Raw genomic sequence first — 20,712 nt, 5'->3', positions numbered from 1 at the left:
ATGTAGTTTCTCACCTTCCTTTCCTCTGTGTTTGACAGGCGGGGTTTTCTGTGCTGTTTACATGTAGTTTCTCACCTTCCTTTCCTCTGTGTTTGACAGGCGGGGTTTTCTGTGCTGTTTACATGTAGTTTCTCACCTTCCTTTCCTCTGTGTTCGACAGGCGGGGTTTTCTGTGCTGTTTACATGTAGTTTCTCACCTTCCTTTCCTCTGTGTTTGACAGGCGGGGTTTTCTGTGCTGTTTACATGTAGTTTCTGACCTTCCTTTTCTCTGTGTTTGACAGGCGGGGTTTTCTGTGCTGTTACATGTAGTTTCTCACCTTCCTTTTCTCTCTGTTCGACAGGCGGGGTTTTCTGTACTGTTTACATGTAGTTTCTGACCTTCCTTTTCTCTGTGTTTGACAGGCGGGGTTTTCTGTGCTGTTACATGTAGTTTCTCACCTTCCTTTTCTCTCTGTTCGACAGGCGGGGTTTTCTGTACTGTTTACATGTAGTTTCTGACCTTCCTTTCTCTCTGTGTTTGACAGGCGGGGTTTTCTGTACTGTTTACATGTAGTTTCTCACCTTCCTTTCCTCTGTGTTTGACAGGCGGGGTTTTCTGTGCTGTTTACATGTAGTTTCTGACCTTCCTTTCCTCTGTGTTAGACAGGCTGGGTTTTCTGTGCTGTCTACATGTAGTTTCTCACCTTCCTTTCCTCTGTGTTTGACAGGCGGGGTTTTCTGTACTGTTTACATGTAGTTTCTCACCTTCCTTTCCTCTGTGTTTGACAGGCGGGGTTTTCTGTACTGTTTACATGTAGTTTCTCACCTTCCTTTCCTCTGTGTTTGACAGGCGGGGTTTTCTGTGCTGTTTACATGTAGTTTCTCACCTTCCTTTCCTCTCTGTTCGACAGGCGGGGTTTTCTGTACTGTTTACATGTAGTTTCTCACCTTCCTTTCCTCTCTGTTCGACAGGCGGGGTTTTCTGTGCTGTTTACATGTAGTTTCTCACCTTCCTTTCCTCTCTGTTTGACAGGCGGGGTTTTCTGTACTGTTTACATGTAGTTTCTCACCTTGACAGGCGGGGTTTTCTGTGCTGTTTACATGTAGTTTCTCACCTTCCTTTCCTCTGTGTTTGACAGGTGTGGTTTTCTGTGCTGTTTACATGTAGTTTCTCACCTTCCTTTCCTCTGTGTTTGACAGGCGGGGTTTTCTGTGCTGTTTACATGTAGTTTCTCACCTTCCTTTCCTCTCTGTTCGACAGGCGGGGTTTTCTGTACTGTTTACATGTAGTTTCTCACCTTCCTTTCCTCTCTGTTCGACAGGCGGGGTTTTCTGTGCTGTTTACATGTAGTTTCTCACCTTCCTTTCCTCTCTGTTTGACAGGCGGGGTTTTCTGTACTGTTTACATGTAGTTTCTCACCTTGACAGGCGGGGTTTTCTGTGCTGTTTACATGTAGTTTCTCACCTTCCTTTCCTCTGTGTTTGACAGGTGTGGTTTTCTGTGCTGTTTACATGTAGTTTCTCACCTTCCTTTCCTCTGTGTTTGACAGGCGGGGTTTTCTGTGCTGTTTACATGCAGTTTCTCACCTTCCTTTCCTCTGTGTTTGACAGGCGGGGTTTTCTGTGCTGTTTACATGTAGTTTCTCACCTTCCTTTCCTCTGTGTTTGACAGGCGGGGTTTTCTGTACTGTTTACATGTAGTTTCTCACCTTCCTTTCCTCTCTGTTTGACAGGCGGGGTTTTCTGTACTGTTTACATGTAGTTTCTCACCTTGACAGGCGGGGTTTTCTGTGCTGTTTACATGTAGTTTCTCACCTTCCTTTCCTCTGTGTTTGACAGGCGGGGTTTTCTGTGCTGTTTACATGTAGTTTCTCACCTTCCTTACTTTGTGTTTGACAGGCGGGGTTTTCTGTACTGTTTACATGTAGTTTCTCACCTTCCTTTCCTCTGTGTTTGACACGTGGGGTTTTCTGTACTGTTTACATGTAGTTTCTCACCTTCCTTTCCTCTCTGTTCGACAGGCGGGGTTTTCTGTACTGTTTACATGTAGTTTCTCACCTTGACAGGCGGGGTTTTCTGTGCTGTTTACATGTAGTTTCTCACCTTCCTTTCCTCTGTGTTTGACAGGCGGGGTTTTCTGTGCTGTTTACATGTAGTTTCTCACCTTCCTTACTCTGTGTTTGACAGGCGGGGTTTTCTGTACTGTTTACATGTAGTTTCTCACCTTCCTTACTCTGTGTTTGACAGGCGGGGTTTTCTGTACTGTTTACATGTAGTTTCTCACCTTCCTTTCCTCTGTGTTTGACAGGCAGGGTTTTCTGTACTGTTTACATGTAGTTTCTCACCTTCCTTACTCTGTGTTTGACAGGTGGGGTTTTCTGTACTGTTTACATGTAGTTTCTCACCTTCCTTACTCTGTGTTTGACAGGCGGGGTTTTCTGTGCTGGATACGACCTCAAATTCTTGTCGGAAGTTGACGCCTCGGTGGGCCCCACATTTAAAGAGCCGGTGGAATCTGACGAGGCACCGATGGTGAGTACAGCAATACAGAACATCGAGCCAACGTCTAGTTTTGTGTGTGGTTTTCTATGGTGGACATATATGTTACTTGAGGGAAGGAAGTGTTTTATTTAACGACGCACTCAACACATTTTATTAACGGTTATATGGCGTCAGAGGTTACTTACGGGATACAAAGCTCTTTAAACTTTAAAATTGAATGTTGATTTTTCTCAAAATTATGTCTTCAGCAGAAAGAAATCTTTGGGTATGGCGCTATGGAATTGAATGCAACCACAGTCAAAAGAGGGTATAGGAGGCCTTCCCCAGAAGGAAAATGGGTTAGATTTAGGGTTAGGGTTAAGAAAAGCATACAATAATAATAAAGAGTCATTAATTTTGTCAAACGGGTAACTTAAAAAAGTAAAATCTGCTAAAAATTTGGGTATGGCACCATACCCGTTTTACCCTCTGGCAGAAACCCTGTTCAGACATATCTGTATAACCGGTGGCATGTTAGGAAGAGCACTCATGAATAATTTCATTGGCACCATCATTTTCTGTCATATCGAATCATCTGTGGAACAAGTCAGTGTATTGTGAATACTCGTCATTGTTCGGTGTCGCAAACATTCGGTATACTTCAGAGTACCCGGGTATCATGTTATATGCACGTGCATGTTTCCTGTGTCGTGTGGATCAGCTGGTCACTTGTTAAATGTCTTCTGTATTGTAAAGTAGGTCTATTCATGTTCATGTTCTGATATAGAAGTGTCGGCTCACAATACACAAAAACGATACTAAGGAACAACCATGATTTCTCGCACTACTGAACAGTCTACAGTTGTTTCGAAAAATCAGTTCTGATCTTGGTTATATTACAACGATTGAACCACTAACTATTAACCCCTGATTATAGATGTCCAAAGCTGTTTTAGCTCTACAATATCTTAAAAACCCTGTAAACTATGATGTCACATTTTTACGATGTCATAGAGCTAAGATAGCTTCGAAAATATGGGCCCTGAACCCAATTTTACAAAGAATCATGTAAAAATGTACGCCTGTTTACATTTACGTGACGTTTATTCAATTCATGAAGCCTGTCATAAAAACAATATTAACACACTTTGCACACGTGTATGACCATTTTCTAATGTAAATCTTATAGCAGTAAGAACACAGCATGGAGAACACGGTTTCCAGTTTAACGTGTTCATCGGAATTTGAACAGAGTTCCTTGTTTCAACCAATGCACCACAACTGGTCAAAGGCTGTGGTATGTGCTTTCCTGTCTGTGGGAAAATGCATTTAAAAGATCCCATGTTGCATTAGGAAAAATGTAGCGGGTTTTCTCTGATCACTACATAATAATTACCAAATGTTCGACATCCAATAGCCGGTGATTAATTAATCAATGTTCTCTAGTGGTGTCGTTAAAGAAGCCAACTGTTTTGAGCAGAGTTCAGCCCCACAGAGCAGAAGCACTTTTGATAGACTGGTTTAGGTGCTTCGTATTAAACCAAATAACTAATTGGGATCCAGTCCAATAGTTTGCAAACTGGTTAGCAGCACTCGTTATTGCTGGAACTACAACTGTTAACAAAAAACTTGTGAACTAAACTGAACAAACCCAAAAATGATGGACCTGGCTGAGAGGGTAAAAGGCCAGTTACGCGTGATTAGAGAAAAACTTTTGACATTATAATGCCTGAAATAACATAACAAGCAGATAGGCTTAAAGCTAAGATTCCATATGTACAGTTGCGGAAAGCTTATGGGGCATGCGTTTTGTCAGATTCCATACGCACTGCGGGGGGGGTTTTATTTCGCGTCATGGCTCCGAATTTGTCCAAGTTTCAAGTGTCTGAACATATTTTGTTTGAGCAACAGGTAGTTATAGTAATTGTTCTGAAAGTATTGCATAAGAAAAAGAAGAAAAAAGAAAACACCGCTGCTGGATACATAGTTTACTTTAAAAAAGATTCCCTTATGGAGCATCAGGGAACTTCTGTCCGATAGAAAGAAATTTCATCATTACTTTAGAGTATCCAGGGAACAATTTGGCCGAATTGTGTTCCACGTGAAAGATAAGTTCACCAAGCACTGCTTGGCAAGGGATGTTACATGTATCTGTGCACGCCAAAGACTGGCTATTCATCTAAGGTAATTTATGCAATCATAACAACGTTCATTATAACACAAAACTGTTCAGTTCATTTCAAAACAAGAGTATATTTTGGCGGAACCAACTTTAATAGGGCCCTTTCAATGTCTACATAATTTTTTAAATTTGCAATATCTAATGAACATGTGATTATGTCACTTGTTTCCAAATTTACCAATGTTATTGGTTCAGTAGATACTGGTATTTTCTTAGGAACCAGACTGGGGAGTTGCTGAAATAGACACGGGAGTGGTGTTATTTCAACTGGGGATATATGTGGATCTTGTGATCTGCTACTAACACAATAAATCTTTCCATGTTCGTCGAAAAACACTAATATTTTGGCATTTTTAAAAGTAGATAAACCAAAAGTGCCGCGAAATGTTATTATTTCAATCTAAGATGACGTCACTGTGCTTATCCAGCAGGAATCGATACAGGGTGCCATCAGACTTGCCGCATAAGAATCCAGACATATGGAATCGTACATATCTATTTCAGCTATTTCGATTTGTTTCTGCATACCGCATAAGTTTGCTGTAAAAATAATTGGTGTCATGCACTGGCAGATCTAGAAGGAGGGTTACATGTGTCCTGCGACTCGCCACCCTTTGGCAGTTTCTTATTATAAAGTTTTTGTAATTAGTCGAGATCTGAAAATGTTTATTTTAATATTTGTTTAACTTTAAGAAACGTATAAAGCGATGACAACTGTGGCTTGTTCAGGAGGGCTCAAGATCACAGTCGACTTGATCCCTAGACTTTTTTTGTGTAATACATGTATACAAGCTTGTTTTTGAAATGTTTAATTTTATGTTTAAATTAATCGGGGCCCCTCATGGATGCTGTGCACCAAGCCTGTGATCGCGGGGTACATGGTGGACTGGAGCTTGCCTGTATGTGTGACCTGTGATTTGAAAAGTTTCATTTTATGTTTTAAATTAACTAGGGCCCGTCGCGGATGCTGTGCACCAAGCCTGTGATCGCGGCGGTTGCGGGGTACGCGGTGGCCGGTGGACTGGAGCTTGCCTGTATGTGTGACCTGCGAGTCGTGGAAGAGTCGGCCGTCATGGGAGTCTTCTGTCGCAGGTTTGGTGAGATGTTTGAATGTGTTGGGGCGGGATGTAGAGAATTCTCGACGAGTTACGAGGCAATACCATTTATCATGCACACGTGAGTTGATGTTGTCCTTCCCGAGCCTTTGGTATGGTGGATCGATGTGACGTTATCCAACAATGTCGTGGGGGTGAGACGTAGCCCAGTGGTACAGCGCTCGCTTGATGCGCTGTTGGTCTGGGATCGATCTCCATCAGTGGGTCCATTGGGCTATTTCTCACTCCAGCCAGTGCACCACGACTAGTACATCAAAGGCCGTGGTGTGTACTACCCTGTCTGTGGGATGGTGCATATAAAAGATCCCTTGCTGCTAATCGAAAAGAGTAGCCGATGAAGTGGTGACAGCGGGTTTCCTCTCTCAATATCTGTGTGGTCCTCAAACATATGTCTGACACCATATATAGAGGGGATGATTTTCCGCGATCACGGAAAAACGGACGGAATCGCGGAATTTAGTAACTGAAACGGAATTTGCTATTTTTTAAAAATAACCTTCAAAAGTTGTATTTCTGGTTCAAGCACCATAATAAATATTTTTAGTAGTTTTAAGATTCAATATTGATAATATACGCATAGTGTTTTGGTATGCGAACTTTCATGGAGTGTACTGTATGCCTAAATATTTTCAGAACCGTTAATTCTCGGAAGTTATGCTTAATTGCCGTAAGCTTGCAACAAAGCATGTGACTGTTTACCCGTGTCACTTTACATAGTGAAATTTTACTTGAAATATAAAAATAAACATTTACTAATACAATTTTAGAATGTTGATTATATAATAAGATTTCTAGTACGTTCAATTTCGATATTTTTCAATAATACTTATTACGATTCAAAAGCATAGCCAATTTACACAACGCTTTCGCCAGAAAACGTAATTTCGTAAAACTTCGGGCATATTCGTTAATTTGTACGGAAACATTTCACATTTATAGTCCGTCCCACGGGGAACGCCTTTTTTCATGCTACGGAATTTACTACATGTTATTTATTTCTGAACTGATTGTTTTCTAAATTGCACACAAAAATAGCATTTTACTTTTCTTCTCACCGGTTTATTATTGTAACACATGTAGCACGTGCTACAGACCCTGCAGTTTAGGGGGTCCCGCGGTGAGGCATTGTCATCATTGTGTACGTTTTCCCCCCTCCCCGAGGGGGTTGCAAAATATATATCTTGGAAATTGGGCTGTTATTTGTGCTACAGGCTCTGAATATATAATTCTAGGCAAATATATATATATATATTTAAAGTTATAAAATAATGTCGAAACTTTAAACGATCTACAGAACAGTGCTTAGTTTCGATTCACTACCACTGACCTGTATCCAGATTGACCCGACCTCGTTTGAATATGTAATTTGTGCACACAGCACGCTAGTTAGGTTACAGAGATACATACATGTGTAATCGAGTGAGTACTAAAATAGTAATTCTTACGGTTTATTTACGGATGAAGGTGGGAACCAAGTGGTGCGGTTTATACACTTTTTTCTTTTTTTTAAAGTTTGTTTCAAAAATTATTTTTACAGGTATTTAAAAAAATAGCAATAGCAAACCAGCTCAGAGCTGGAACAATATAACAAATGTATATAGTTTATAACAATAAAACATGACACTAATTGAACACAAAAACGGAAAAAAACGGAATTTGCAAAAATCTGAAACGGAATGTGGCAAAATCTGAAACGGAAAATCATCCCCTCTACATATAACCATAATTAAAATGTGTTGAGTCCATCGTTAAATAAAAACATTTCCTTCCATCAGTGTCATAACATGCGCTAAGGTATAACACACTCATCATGACATAGGATTAATTATTTTACATACTTAGGAGGTTTCCACCCCTCTTGAAGAGTATTCCACACAAAAAAACAAAATGGCAGACTGTGAAAAACTGTATTTTGCCATATGCGATCTCAGTGAAGCCTATATTGGTGATATCGTTACAGTCTCATATGTGGAATCTGTGTCACTGTAATGTTTTTTTTACAATTTGTGTTTGGACAAAAAGTGTAAAAAAAATCTTACTGATAATTAAAGGTAGAGTAATTTATAGTAGTTGTTAACAATTTGATTGGGACTTTAATGATAGTAGTAAACAGTTGTTTTTCACATTGCATCATGTTCACATTATTGTTTAATCTGATGTCTGTGTCTAATAACATTTGTGTTGTGTTGCAGGTGTTCCGTTGCTCGACGGTGGAACGGTTCGACTTCCACGCCTGATTGGTCTGTCGCGTGCCCTTGACCTCATTCTCACTGGCCGGCAGGTCTCCGCTAAAGAGGCCTTTCAGTTCGGGCTGGCCAATCGGCTTGTGGCCACCGGAACCGGTGTGTATGTCAACTTACTGTCGTGTACTATAGGTTTCTAACAGCAAATGTTGATAAGATGTATACAGTCAATTTTCTAACACTGTTGGTATAGGGTGTATACTACCAAATCAAATCCCATAGACGACGAGAGTAAAATATGTGGCTAGAACTCCTACCTGCAGCGTATCAATCGACATAAATGCCACAGATATAAATACTACCACCCCTGACACTTAAAGTGAATCAGAAAAAATTGGGGTTCACGCTGCTCATTTCTGAGATAACGGATAGCGTCTGTGACTACCCTAGTTCCACACAAAATTTGAGTACTTTTTTTTGCAGGTTCCCCATACATGTTTCAAGCACAAGGCTACTTAACACAGTGGTACTAGATGAAATAAAATTATTTTTTTTACCCAGATGAAACTATTATTTTTTACAACCAACATTTATCACCAATCACAGGACTTGTGGTGTTCACTTCTCTATCAAAAGTTGGGTGCACCTCGAACTTTGACCCAGCCGGAAGTTATTTGGTTTAGTACTACCTATACTGATAACATACATTTTTCAAAAAGTGTCCAGCTATGTGTCTTTATGACAACCAGGATCTGGTGTATTCTGACATAAACTGACAACCTTACTGAAACTGTTGTTTCTACAGTGCAATCTAATATAATGTACACCTCATAAGGCATATATATCTTCCATACAGTTTTGTACAAATGCAATATGTCATATTGAACAACAAAATGTTTTAAAATAAAAGTCCTGAAGATATTTACTTTCAGTTGGGTGTGTGTACTCAGGTATATATGTAGAGACAACAAAGATAGTCAGAGTACCTCTACTCCTTTAAAGTATTCCATTAAAACACATGCACTTGATTGACCCCTAGATTATGAAGATCTTAACAGGCACATCAAAGAAATATTAGTATTAAAAAATAAACTAACTGAGGAAGAAAACACCAACATGACTGTACCTGTATGAAGTAATAACTTAATGTCCTGAACATTAGTGTTGGATGGAAATTCTGTATGCTGGGTATGGGTGTCTTCAAGTTACCAGGTGTGGGAATTTCATGCTGATTTTCATAATGAACCATCAAAACCATTGGCAGCCATCAATATTCCTGACTATATTTTATTTATAGCCTACTGTAGTTGGAGGTTTTAATAGTTGTGATATCTGGAATTATCATGCAGCTTTCACACATTTATTTTTGATTAATTACTGAAAAAGCTATTTTTAAATGACATAATTACCCGAACATCTGTTTTCTTGCATTATTTTCTAATCCAGATGAATACAATATGTATATTGGATGTATTCCTACAATCTGTAATCCAGCATTTTATTTAGCTAGTAACACTGGGTAATACAACTTTTAACAATAAAATAAATTATCAGTTTAATCCAAGGCAGATAATCAAATCTGAAAAAAATTGGTTCTGAATCTAGTATAAACTCAAAATTCTTCATGAGAGCTAAGTGATTATTTAAAAAAAAAAATTGATCTGAAGATCTAAATATATGTTTAACAACCTTATTGTTAGGTATAAATAAGAACAGAAAGTGCAATATAGTGACAAGAAATTTAATTATGTTTTTGGTAAAGTTTTTCTTCAAATTTACTTTATATTTTGCATAAAACTACAAATTTGTCTAAAATATAACTTAACACCCTATGAATATGTAAAAATGACAATAAAAATCAAGTTCTTTACAAATTTGAGTTTTTAGAATTTCATACAAGAAAAATTAACTACATGTATGTGAATGGAAACTAAAGACATTAACCGACTATTGGCACATGCTATTTTTAATATAAAAATAAATTGCTATTAAAATCTTTGTTCAGGTTGCCTATATATAATACCATATTTAAGAGCAGTTGTATATGGCAAGTCAAATACCATGTAAAAAGAAATTGTTGAAATCTTTACAGTATGAATTATAGGCCAAAACCAACTTTCTTCAGTGATAACTTTTATTCATACTCCATTCAGAGCCATGTAAAGTGATTATTGTCAAGGTCATTGTGAACTTGCATGGCCGAGTGATGGCTAATTAACCAACCAGTATAATTTAATTAAATAAAATGACAAAATCATAATATTTTTTATTATGCACTGAATATGTACTATAGGGTGTATACTACAGGTACCCCATACATGTTTCAAGCACAAGGCTACTTGACACAGTGGTACTAGATGAAATACAATTGCATATTTGACCCAAATAAAACTATTATTTTTTACAACCAACACACTCACATTTATAACCAATCACAGGACTTGTGGTGTTCACTTCTCTATCAAAAGTTGGGTGCACCTCAAACTTTGACCCAGTCGGAAGTTATTTGGTTTAGTACTATACCTATAAGCAAATGGAGGCTATATACAGGTATATACAGTCAATTTATTAACTGTTAATAAAATTAAATGTAGACTAGATTTATAAACTGTTGATAAAAAACCCAAAGGTATACATGTATGTGTCAGTGTGTCTATGTTTGTATGTGTGTCTATGTATGTGTGTCTATGTCTGTCAGTGTGTCTATGTATGTGTGTGCCTACATAAGTACAATGTATGTTCTTTTTAATGGTTATTCATTCTGAGGCATTTTCTATTTTTAAAAGGTTTTTCATTTTCGTTTACAAAAATTAAAACTTTTCATAATTTATAAGTTCAATAAATAAATTTGATTTAAAAAAAAAAAAAATTGTGGTACCCTCTCAAAATTTGGTTAGATGCAAGACTATTAGGTTTATATGCCAAAGTAAATGACAATTACTGGGTAACTATAAAATAATATAATTGTCATTTTCACAGTACTCAAAAAATAAAAAATACATAAAATTAATTGTTATCAGTGATTAAACATCTCCAATCATGACCATTTCTTCCAACCTCAAACCCCTACCAACTGCTGTTTAAACGTGGTGTGTGGTGTTAATGTTACCTTCCTTTCTTTTAATTGACAGCGTTGGGACAGTCGGTGCAGTTGGCTAAAGAGATTGCTAAACACCCTCAGATGTGTATGAAAGCTGACCGCCGGTCAGCGTATTACAGCGCGTATGATGCCAAGAGTACGGTAGATGCCTTTCAGTTCGAGTTCGAGAATGGGATAAAAGTCATCGAGGAAGAATCTGTAAAAGGTAACTATATAGGCTTCATCTCCGTCCATCTGTCTTGTCTGTCCTACATATACAGACACCATATAACCGTAAATAAAATGTGTTGAGTGTGTCGTTGAATAGACCATTTCCTTCCTTCCTAAATAGAGTTTTCTGGGTGTGTTTTTCACAATGCCTTGAGATACGTAGCTGACATTTGGTGTATAGCTTTATCATGTATTGATACAGATCTTGTTTGACTTTCATGACGATTACCCACTTTTGACAGTTGTGTTCCTTGAATTTAGGAGATAAGAAAATATGTTGGGGCCCGGTAGGGGACATGTATTGCTTTAGCAGTACTCTCAGAATGCTTGTTAAATAATAAATTTCTGTGTAGGTGTACTGTAGTTACTTGTGTATTGCCATAAGCCGCATTTGGCACTCAAGTGTTGTTATGTGAAAAGGATGTTCAGTTTACCAACTTCGACAGAAAGAGATAAAAAACATTGTAGAATGCTTTGTTCAGTGGAAACAGAATAATACATTGATCGGTGTACACAGAAACAGATGTATACTAAATAATACATTGATCGGTGTACACAGAAACAGATATATACTAAATAATACATTGATCGGTTTCACGTTTGTAACAAGTGTGTGTATACAGAAACAGATATATACTAAATAATACATTGATCGGTTTCACGTCTGTAACAAGTGTGTGTATACAGAAACAGATATATACTAAATAATACATTGATCAGTTTCACGTCCGTAACAAGTGTGTGTACACAGAAACAGATATATACTAAATAATACATTGATCGGTTTCACATCTGTAACAAGTGTATACACAGAAACAGATATATACTAAATAATACATTGATCGGTTTCACGTCCGTAACAAGTGTGTGTACACAGAAACAGATATATACTAAATAATATATTGATCGGTTTCACGTCCGTAACAAGTGTGTGTACACAGAAACAGATATATGGGTTGTTCTCAGAAAAGGTGGTTCGTTATGGGTTGGTCGTTTTGAAAGATCGTAATATTTTTTTATTTCATGCTATTGGTCAACTTGCAATTGTGTCATGATGATGGTATAATAAAGAGACAGGATAAACAAAATCAACAACTTGTGTGATCTTGTTTCTTTGTAAACTGAAGAATTATGCTAAAATGATGTATGGAAAACATGGCCGATTTGTGACATGTTGACCGGTCTGTTGAACACGATGCAATTACATCGACTAAACACAATGGTTTGGTTTAAATACAACACAGAACCATTTGGAAGAAGTATTCGTACTACTCTTAGCACACATTTTGCTTGATTTATCTATATTTATTTAACTAGAATACAATAAATTTGTTGTAACGGTCGTTACTCGTCGTGTCCACCTCGAACGAAAACATTAAAACTCGCATTTTACAGTAAACACATTTACTGGGAACTATTTTTTCACACCTATGTCGGAAATGACCATGGCAGAACACGAATGTCCTATTTTTGGCCATCATTGCGAAATTAATGATACGGTAAATAATCGTTAAGTTTTAGCGTCTAGTATGGTGTCAATTTTTGCATGAAACGACCATGCATAAAAAATAATCAATACATTTTAAAGTAAAAGTATCTGGCACTATAGTTTATAAGTGTATTCATACGCGCGTGTTAGCGGTTTGGAAAGAAGGAAACGTTTTAGTACAAACCCACGTGATATGTTTGGTGTCTTCAAGGAAATTTCCATGTAATGACCGTACATGATCAAGAATGATCTCACGGAAAGGTAAGATTATCATTGATAAATTATTTTCTTTTGTATTTAGATTTTGTTTAATGTTCAGGTGTTATTACTATTGACGTGTGTCGTTCAGATAAAAAAAAAAAAAAAAAAAAAAAATGATATCGAAATTTTAGCAGGTTTTGTGAATGAGTTAGCTTTGTTTCTTATAGTCAATTTTACACAATTGTCGGCTTTATTTAAAAAAATGGGTTCGATCAAGTTTTTAAAAAAGGTAGGGTAGGTCTTTGACACAGTGGATGTATTTATTTATCATTATAAGATATTAATATACAAAATTAAAACGGTAATCTCGTAAGTTTAGCAAACAAAGCCAATAGTTGTAATGGTCGATACAGGACACGAACGTGTGCGGTAGACCAAATATACGTTCGTTACTGGACACAACATTCGCCCGTGTCTGTGAAGCGACCGTACACATAAAGCTTATAATGTGTACCGATGCTATTTCTAGTTGGTTTACGCGAGTCAAAGTTTGATATGATTGAACAAATAATAAGTAATTTCATGCTTAATGATTTCATGCTAAACTTTCTTCTTTTCTTTTTTTTCCCCTTTATTTTTTTTTTTTTTTTTTTTTTTAATAAAACTTCAGTATTTTGTCATGGAAAGCAACTGCAAAGCAGTCAGGTTGTCATGAATTACATGATCGAGAATTTGCCATATCAATGTCACATGTCTTTATTCTTTAACTTGACTGATTGTGTAAGTAGAAAAGTCACAAAATTGTTTTGAGATGAATCACAATTATACTGGTGTTGTATATTATTATTATTATTATTATTATACATTGCTATGTGCTGTTTGATTTAGCCTTTAAAACAGTTTAAGGGGCAGAACATAGCCCAGTGGTAAAGCGTTCGCTCAATGCGCGGTCGGTGGGCCCATTGGCCTATTTCTCGTTCCAGTCAGTGCACCACAACTGGTATATCAAAGGCCGTGGTATGTACTATCCTGTTTGTGGGATGGTGCATATAAAAGATCCCTTGCTGCTGATGTATTTTTGTGCTAGGGTGTTGTTAATATTGTTTGTGGTTTTTTAAATTAAATAGATGACATCTTCACGCAAATCCACCCGCCTAATATGCAAGGAAATACAGCTGCAGGCTCCAGAGTCCCCACTACAACTCCTACCTCCCCCTCCAATATGCAGGATGACAAATGCAGAGAGAGTCAAAGCATGGAGAGAGAAAATGAAAAACCAAAATCCAGAAAAATACCAAGATTACTTGGATAAAAACAGGAAAAAATGCAAGAAATTTCAAGAAACTAGGTCAGAGGAGCAGAAGGCAAAAGAAAAAATTATTTCCAGAGAAAGAGTGCAGAAGTATCGAAAGGAGGAGAAACAAAAGGAAAATACTAAAAAGGTGACGACCCGACAGGACATTGCTGCCGACAATCGACAAAGAGAGAAGTGGCGAATACAAAAGAAGAAGCAGAGAGAAGAAATGACCCCACAGCAAAAGAGACGAAAGAAAGAGGCTAGGAGGGAATTCTACAAGCAGAAAAAGGAGTCTGAATGGATGAAAATTTCAGTGTCCATTCCAAGTGAAACGGATAATGGTCAGATGGATGCCGAATTGATTGAAAGTCGCACACCGGTTGCTCAGCGCAAAGCCTTGCAGAGAGCTAGATGTGCCCTATCTAAAAGTCCACGAAAGTTTGTGTCGACCGTAACAGCACTAGTGAGTCAATCTTCGCCAAGAAAGCAACAACTGTTTAAGAAACTGAACTTACTTCAGGGGGAGAAACAACATAAAGAGCAGCATATGGGACGTCTGTTCCTCAAAGCTGTGCATCGTTTACGTTGCAAAAACCTTTTTGGTAATCGTTTGACTCGCCGTCTTCTTCTCAGTGTATGCAAGGTGGGTGGCTCTTACAGAATGAGGAGTTCTCTGCTCGGCATAAACAGAAAAACCTTGCAAAGACATGAAAAGCCTAAGCACAAGCCTATGGGAATTAAGAAAGAAGCAGAGAAGAAAGCTGCTGAGTTTCTTCAGCAGGAAGCTACACAACTGCCTGACCAAAAACGTGTCAGTAAAAAGACAGGGAAAAGCACATTACTCTTAACACAACCTCTCCGCGATCTTCACAAGCGCTTTGAAGAAACGGGACTTAGAGTCAGTTTTTCTACATTTGCAAAGTGTCGACCATCAAACGTGAAGCTAATGGCACAGGCACGTGTAAGACAGTGCCTTTGTGAATACTGCACCAATGTGGGATTGAAACTGTTGACGCTGAACAAGGTTGTTGCAGCACAGAAGGTATACACCTGTTACATAAAAGCATGAGAGGGATGCAGTGAGGATTTCGTCGTGTAGCACCACAAACAAGAATATATACTAAATAATACATTGATCGGTTTCACGTCCGTAACAAGTGTGTGTACACAGAAACAGATATATACTAAATAATACATTGATCGGTTTCACGTCCGTATCAAGTGTGTCTATACAGAAACAGATATATACAAAATAATACATTGATCGGTTTCACATCTGTAATAAATGTGTGTACACAGAAACAGATATATACTAAATAATACATTGATCGGTTTCACGTCCGTAACAAGTGTGTGTACACAGAAACAGATATATACTAAATAATACATTGATCGGTTTCACGTCCGTAACAAGTGTGTACACAGAAACAGATATATACTAAATAATACATTGATCGGTTTCATGTCCGTAACAAGTGTGTGTACACAGAAACAGATATATACTAAATAATATATTGATCGGTTTCACGTCCGTAACAAAGTGTGTGTACACAGAAACAGATATATACTAAATAATACATTGATCGGTTTCACGTCCGTATCAAGTGTGTCTATACAGAAACAGATATATACAAAATAATACATTGATCGGTTTCACATCTGTAATAAATGTGTGTACACAGAAACAGATATATACTAAATAATACATTGATCGGTTTCACGTCCGTAACAAGTGTGTGTACACAGAAACAGATATATACTAAATAATACATTGATCGGTTTCACGTCCGTAACAAGTGTGTACACAGAAACAGATATATACTAAATAATACATTGATCGGTTTCATGTCCGTAACAAGTGTGTGTACACAGAAACAGATATATACTAAATAATATATTGATCGGTTTCACGTCCGTAACAAAGTGTGTGTACACAGAAACAGATATATACTAAATAATACATTGATCGGTTTCACGTCCGTAACAAGTGTGTCTATACAGAAACAGATATATACAAAATAATACATTGATCGGTTTCACGTCCGTAACAAGTGTGTGTACACAGAAACAGATATATACTAAATAATACATTGATCGGTTTCACGTCTGTAACAAGTGTGTCTATACAGAAACGGATATATACAAAATAATACATTGATCGGTTTCACGTCCGTAACAAGTGTGTGTACACAGAAACAGATATATACTAAATAATACATTGATCGGTTTCACGTCCGTAACAAGTGTGTCTATACAGAAACAGATATATACAAAATAATACATTGATCGGTTTCACATCTGTAATAAATGTGTGTACACAGAAACAGATATATACTAAATAATACATTGATCGGTTTCACGTCCGTAACAAGTGTATCTATACAGAAACAGATATATACAAAATAATACATTGATCGGTTTCACATCTGTAATAAGTGTGTGTATACAGAAACTGTATAATCACGGCATGAAGTAGATTGTGCATGTCATCACAGCTGTACTAATGAGCTCTGTCCAGTGCCAGTTTTGATTTAGTAAACTAGTCAGCTGGTGAGGGTGCTCCTTGCAGGTGCAAGACAAATGTATTGTCCAGGGCCCAATTTCAGTAAACATCATAAGCCCAGTTTTGATTTAGTAAACTAGTCTGCTGGTGGGGGTGCTCCTTGCAGGTGCAAGACAAATGTATTGTCCAGGGCCCAATTTCACTAAACATAATCCCGGTTTTGCACGTAAACGTAAATCTACAACTAAACCACAATTCTCATAACTATTATAGTACAACAAATATAGTTAGAAATACACATATTTCATTTCCATTCGTCCTTAAAATGCTCCATTTTCCAAACACATGTAAATGTATACCCGGCATAACTGCTAGTCGCAGACGTAAACTTACAACATTTTGTGAAATTGGCTCCGGTTAAGGATTTCCTTGGGAGTGGCTTTCCTCCTATAAAAGAGGAACTAGACAGAGATTCATGGAATCGACCACTGTTTTGCCAAATGCCAATTCGACTGCATTGTGCAGAAATACAGGCCTGACCATGTATTACCATTTAGTCATTCATATTTCTTGAGCATTGCTTGTTGGCATTTTGACCAATTTAATGGAGTACAAGTTTAATAGTAAAACTGGATCCAGTACCAGGGTTGAAAATTAGCAGCAGCCAGGTGGACCATGGCGACAGTTATTGGCTATGGGTGACTATGCATTTTACAAAGGTAGTCCATTGGTCGACCATCGATTTTAAGGTCTGGTGAATATGGTCTTAGACGAAAAATAAACGCATTGAAACTGAATCGAATGTGTCAAAACATGCCGCTTCTGTGCTGGCACGAACTACAGATCTGGCATCAGACGATATTATAAAACATGTTCTATATTTTGACAATGCTAGACTTACCAGACTCGGCCTCAGCTTCTGTGATTTTGGTCCGGGGCTTTTAAAAAATATAGCTCAAAACATATTACAGACGCTTATGGTTTTTTTGTAATCTTGAAGTTCTCGGCTTATTGGACTGGATACACCATAATTATCAAGTAGACCTATTTTTTGACATTATTTAATGTTATATGGTACAAATTAATCATATTTAATTAGCTTAATATATTCTGGGACAAAATCAAAATTTATCTTGTACTTTTAACTCCCATTAACAATGAAATGTTCCATTACTACAGGGATTATTTCAAAAGTCGGTTAATTGGCATGTAGGCCTAAAGGTAAAATTCATATAAAAACATATTAATTTATTAAATTGTAAACCCATATCATATGAAATAATGTTTTTTGGTGTAAAAAAGTTCAGTGTAAATAAAAACAATATATATTTATAGAACTGCATAGGATAAATCTTTTCTGATAGGCTACAAGTTTTAAGGCAATTGATGGAGCATCTACGGTAATTTGAACGACAAAACCGTAATGCGAGATCGGCTACAGGTTTTAAGGCAGTTGATGGAACATCTAAGGTAATCTGAACGACAAAACCGTAATACGAGATCGGCTACAGGTTTTAAGGCAGTTGATGGAACATCTAAGGTAATCTGAATGACAAAACCGTAATACGAGATCGGCTACAGGTTTTAAGGCAATTGCTGGAGCATCTAAGGTAATCTGAACGACAAAACCGTAATACGAGATCAGCTACACGGTTTTAAGGCAGTTGATGGAACATCTAAGGTAATCTGAACGACAAAACCATAATATGAGATCATGGCTGTTTCTCTGCACAGTGCAGAGTCGAATGGGAATTTGACAAAATTGTGGATGATTCCATGAATCTTTTATCTAGTGCCTCATCTTTGGGATGACAGCCACTCCTGGGAAAATCCTTTACTGGAAAGTTCTTCTCCACACTGAACGACCTCTCCACAGGTCCATAAAGAAGATTGCCATTCTCAGACTAATATACTAAAACATGCGCAGTTCTACCTTTAGTCTCTTTGTACTGCATTATCGATTACTTAAGAGACAGTGCAAGAGTGAAGCTGCATACCTTGGCTGTTCTAGCATTTGTTTTATCCCTGTATTAAAACTTATATTTAATTTGTATGTTTTGAAGTAACTTTTTTATTTATACTGGATTATTTTTTTCTTTAAATGTTATTTGGGTTGGTATGAGTTTAAAACTTAATAATATGTTTCTAATATGAATTTTAACTTTATTCGTTATGAAGTTACATGCCATTTCATCGGGTTCCTTTTGACACAAACGGACTATATATACATGGTTATTATTATACATAGTTAATATTCAACAAAGAACATTCTAGTTTTTATTGTGGCTGTGTAATTAAATTGGAGGGCTAGTTGAATTTGAGAAGGGCCAGTAAGATTTTTCTTCAACTGGCCCTGCTGGCAACCATGGTTTTCATGTTAATTTTCAACCCTGCAGTACCAGGTTACCTCCCTTTGAATTTATTTCATTATTGTGTTTTATTTTTAATACAGGTGCTAAGAAATTTGTGGATGGTCTTGGTCGCCATGGAAAATTCAACACTGCCAATTCAAAGCTGTGAGAGAGAGTGATGATGTGCTGGGGACAGTATTCTGTTAGTTTGATTCCACAGAGCATGTGTCATGTCCAGTGAACATGGGACATGTGTGTGTACATACAGATGTACCTCACTTTGAAAGAGTATCCTGTGATTGATCGTTCTCTGTGTGAGTGTGACATTTGTACAAAAAGATATATCTCACCTGTGAGTTCATTTCAGTAGAACATGTTTTATATCTAGCAAGTTTGCTGTATTCATGTTTTTTAGAAAATGGATACAACATATGAAATGGCAGCTAAATTAAAAACAATTCTACTAGATTGATTTTTAATTTTTTAATTTATATCAACACACATGACTGGTAAATGTAAAGACTGCAAAAAGTGTAGGTTTTAATTTTAATGTCTAAAAATTTCTTCATTTTTTTTCTCTTGTTTTTGTCGACACTAACTTGAAACTTAGCTATGTACCTAGCATTGACCAGCCACCATGGTTTTATCTTACGGCGGGGTGTATCTTAAATTTATGATCAGTAGGACTACCGGTACTTTCATCGATTTGCTTAAAGTTAACAATCATATTCTACGGCAATCTATCTATAAGTTTTAAACAAGATGCGACATAGTTTGTAAATCATATATGACGTAAGTAATTATTTGTGAGTTATATATGACGTAAGTAATTATCTGTGAGTCATATATGATGAAAGTAATTATTTGTGAGTCGTATATGACGTAAGTAATTATTTGTGAGTCATATATGACGTAAGTAATTATTTGTGAGTCATATATGACGTAAGTAGTTATTTGTTAGTCATGTATGACTTAAGTAACAAAAGGGCACTAACTCCAATGAAGATATTTTTAAAGTTCCGGTATGATACATGTATGTGCAATATGAGATAAAGACTACCGTATATCGCTGTGTATTAGCCGACTTTTTGATACAAAATTTATCAAGTCAAAGGCTGGGGTCGGCTTATCTAAGGAGTCAACATTTTATTGGAAATGTAAAGTTAGAATAGTGACGTCACGGCTTGACTCGATCTATTGTCATTATTGTGCTCTGCATTTCCGCTTTCATAAAGGTTCAATATTGCATTTTAACACAAGCTATTACAAATAAAAGATATTAAAATTGTATATATATGTTCATCTTTAATAAATGTTGGTGTTTAAAAGTTATTTAGTAATATTTATCTGTTTAAACAACAATAAATGGTGACCGATCAAAACAATTTCGGAAAACTTTGCAGGTCACGTGTCATTACAAAACTGCTTACTAAACCGGTGAACACGTTAATTGTTCCAGCTTCATTTGTTTTGTTTGTCGGCTTGGGATTAATCGACACGGGTGGTTGGGTATGGTAGGGTATAGCCGACTACATGTAGTAATGAAAAGACCGATTAGCACAATCAACAATGCAAACAGTCACTGTGTTTTTAACGTGTGGCTGCAATCAAGAATGTTTA

At 37.0% G+C, this 20,712-nt stretch overlaps 1 protein-coding gene and 1 long non-coding RNA gene across 5 annotated transcripts in view; one reads left to right on the top strand and one right to left on the bottom strand.

Annotated features, from left to right (window-relative positions):
- LOC121377352 (probable enoyl-CoA hydratase) overlaps positions 1–20,221 on the top strand; it is a 28,292-nt gene extending 8,071 nt beyond the window's left edge. The window contains exons 3-7 of one of the 4 annotated variants that reach the window (XM_041505311.1): positions 2,409–2,512; positions 5,596–5,740; positions 7,951–8,100; positions 11,073–11,246; positions 19,194–20,221. In XM_041505311.1, the coding sequence (XP_041361245.1) occupies positions 2,409–2,512; positions 5,596–5,740; positions 7,951–8,100; positions 11,073–11,246; positions 19,194–19,261 (641 nt within the window). In that variant the 3' untranslated portion in view covers positions 19,262–20,221. Of the gene's footprint in view, positions 1–2,408; positions 2,513–5,595; positions 5,741–7,950; positions 8,101–11,072; positions 11,247–14,068; positions 15,281–19,193 lie in introns of those variants that run through there. The other 3 variants (XM_041505309.1, XM_041505310.1, XM_041505307.1) reach the window with 3 other exon arrangements.
- Positions 643–2,507, bottom strand: LOC121377353. The gene is made up of 2 exons (XR_005958606.1): positions 2,084–2,507; positions 643–2,038 (listed from the first exon to the last, which is right to left on the bottom strand). It is a non-coding gene; the product is annotated as an uncharacterized LOC121377353 (long non-coding RNA).
- Positions 20,222–20,712: the final 491 nt, after the last annotated feature.

The sequence above is a fragment of the Gigantopelta aegis genome, chromosome 7 (genome assembly GCF_016097555.1).
Source record: "Gigantopelta aegis isolate Gae_Host chromosome 7, Gae_host_genome, whole genome shotgun sequence".
Taxonomy (NCBI): Eukaryota; Metazoa; Mollusca; class Gastropoda; order Neomphalida; family Peltospiridae; genus Gigantopelta; species Gigantopelta aegis.
Note: the sequence above shows the minus strand (reverse complement) of the source record. Positions and strands in the feature narration are given on the sequence as shown.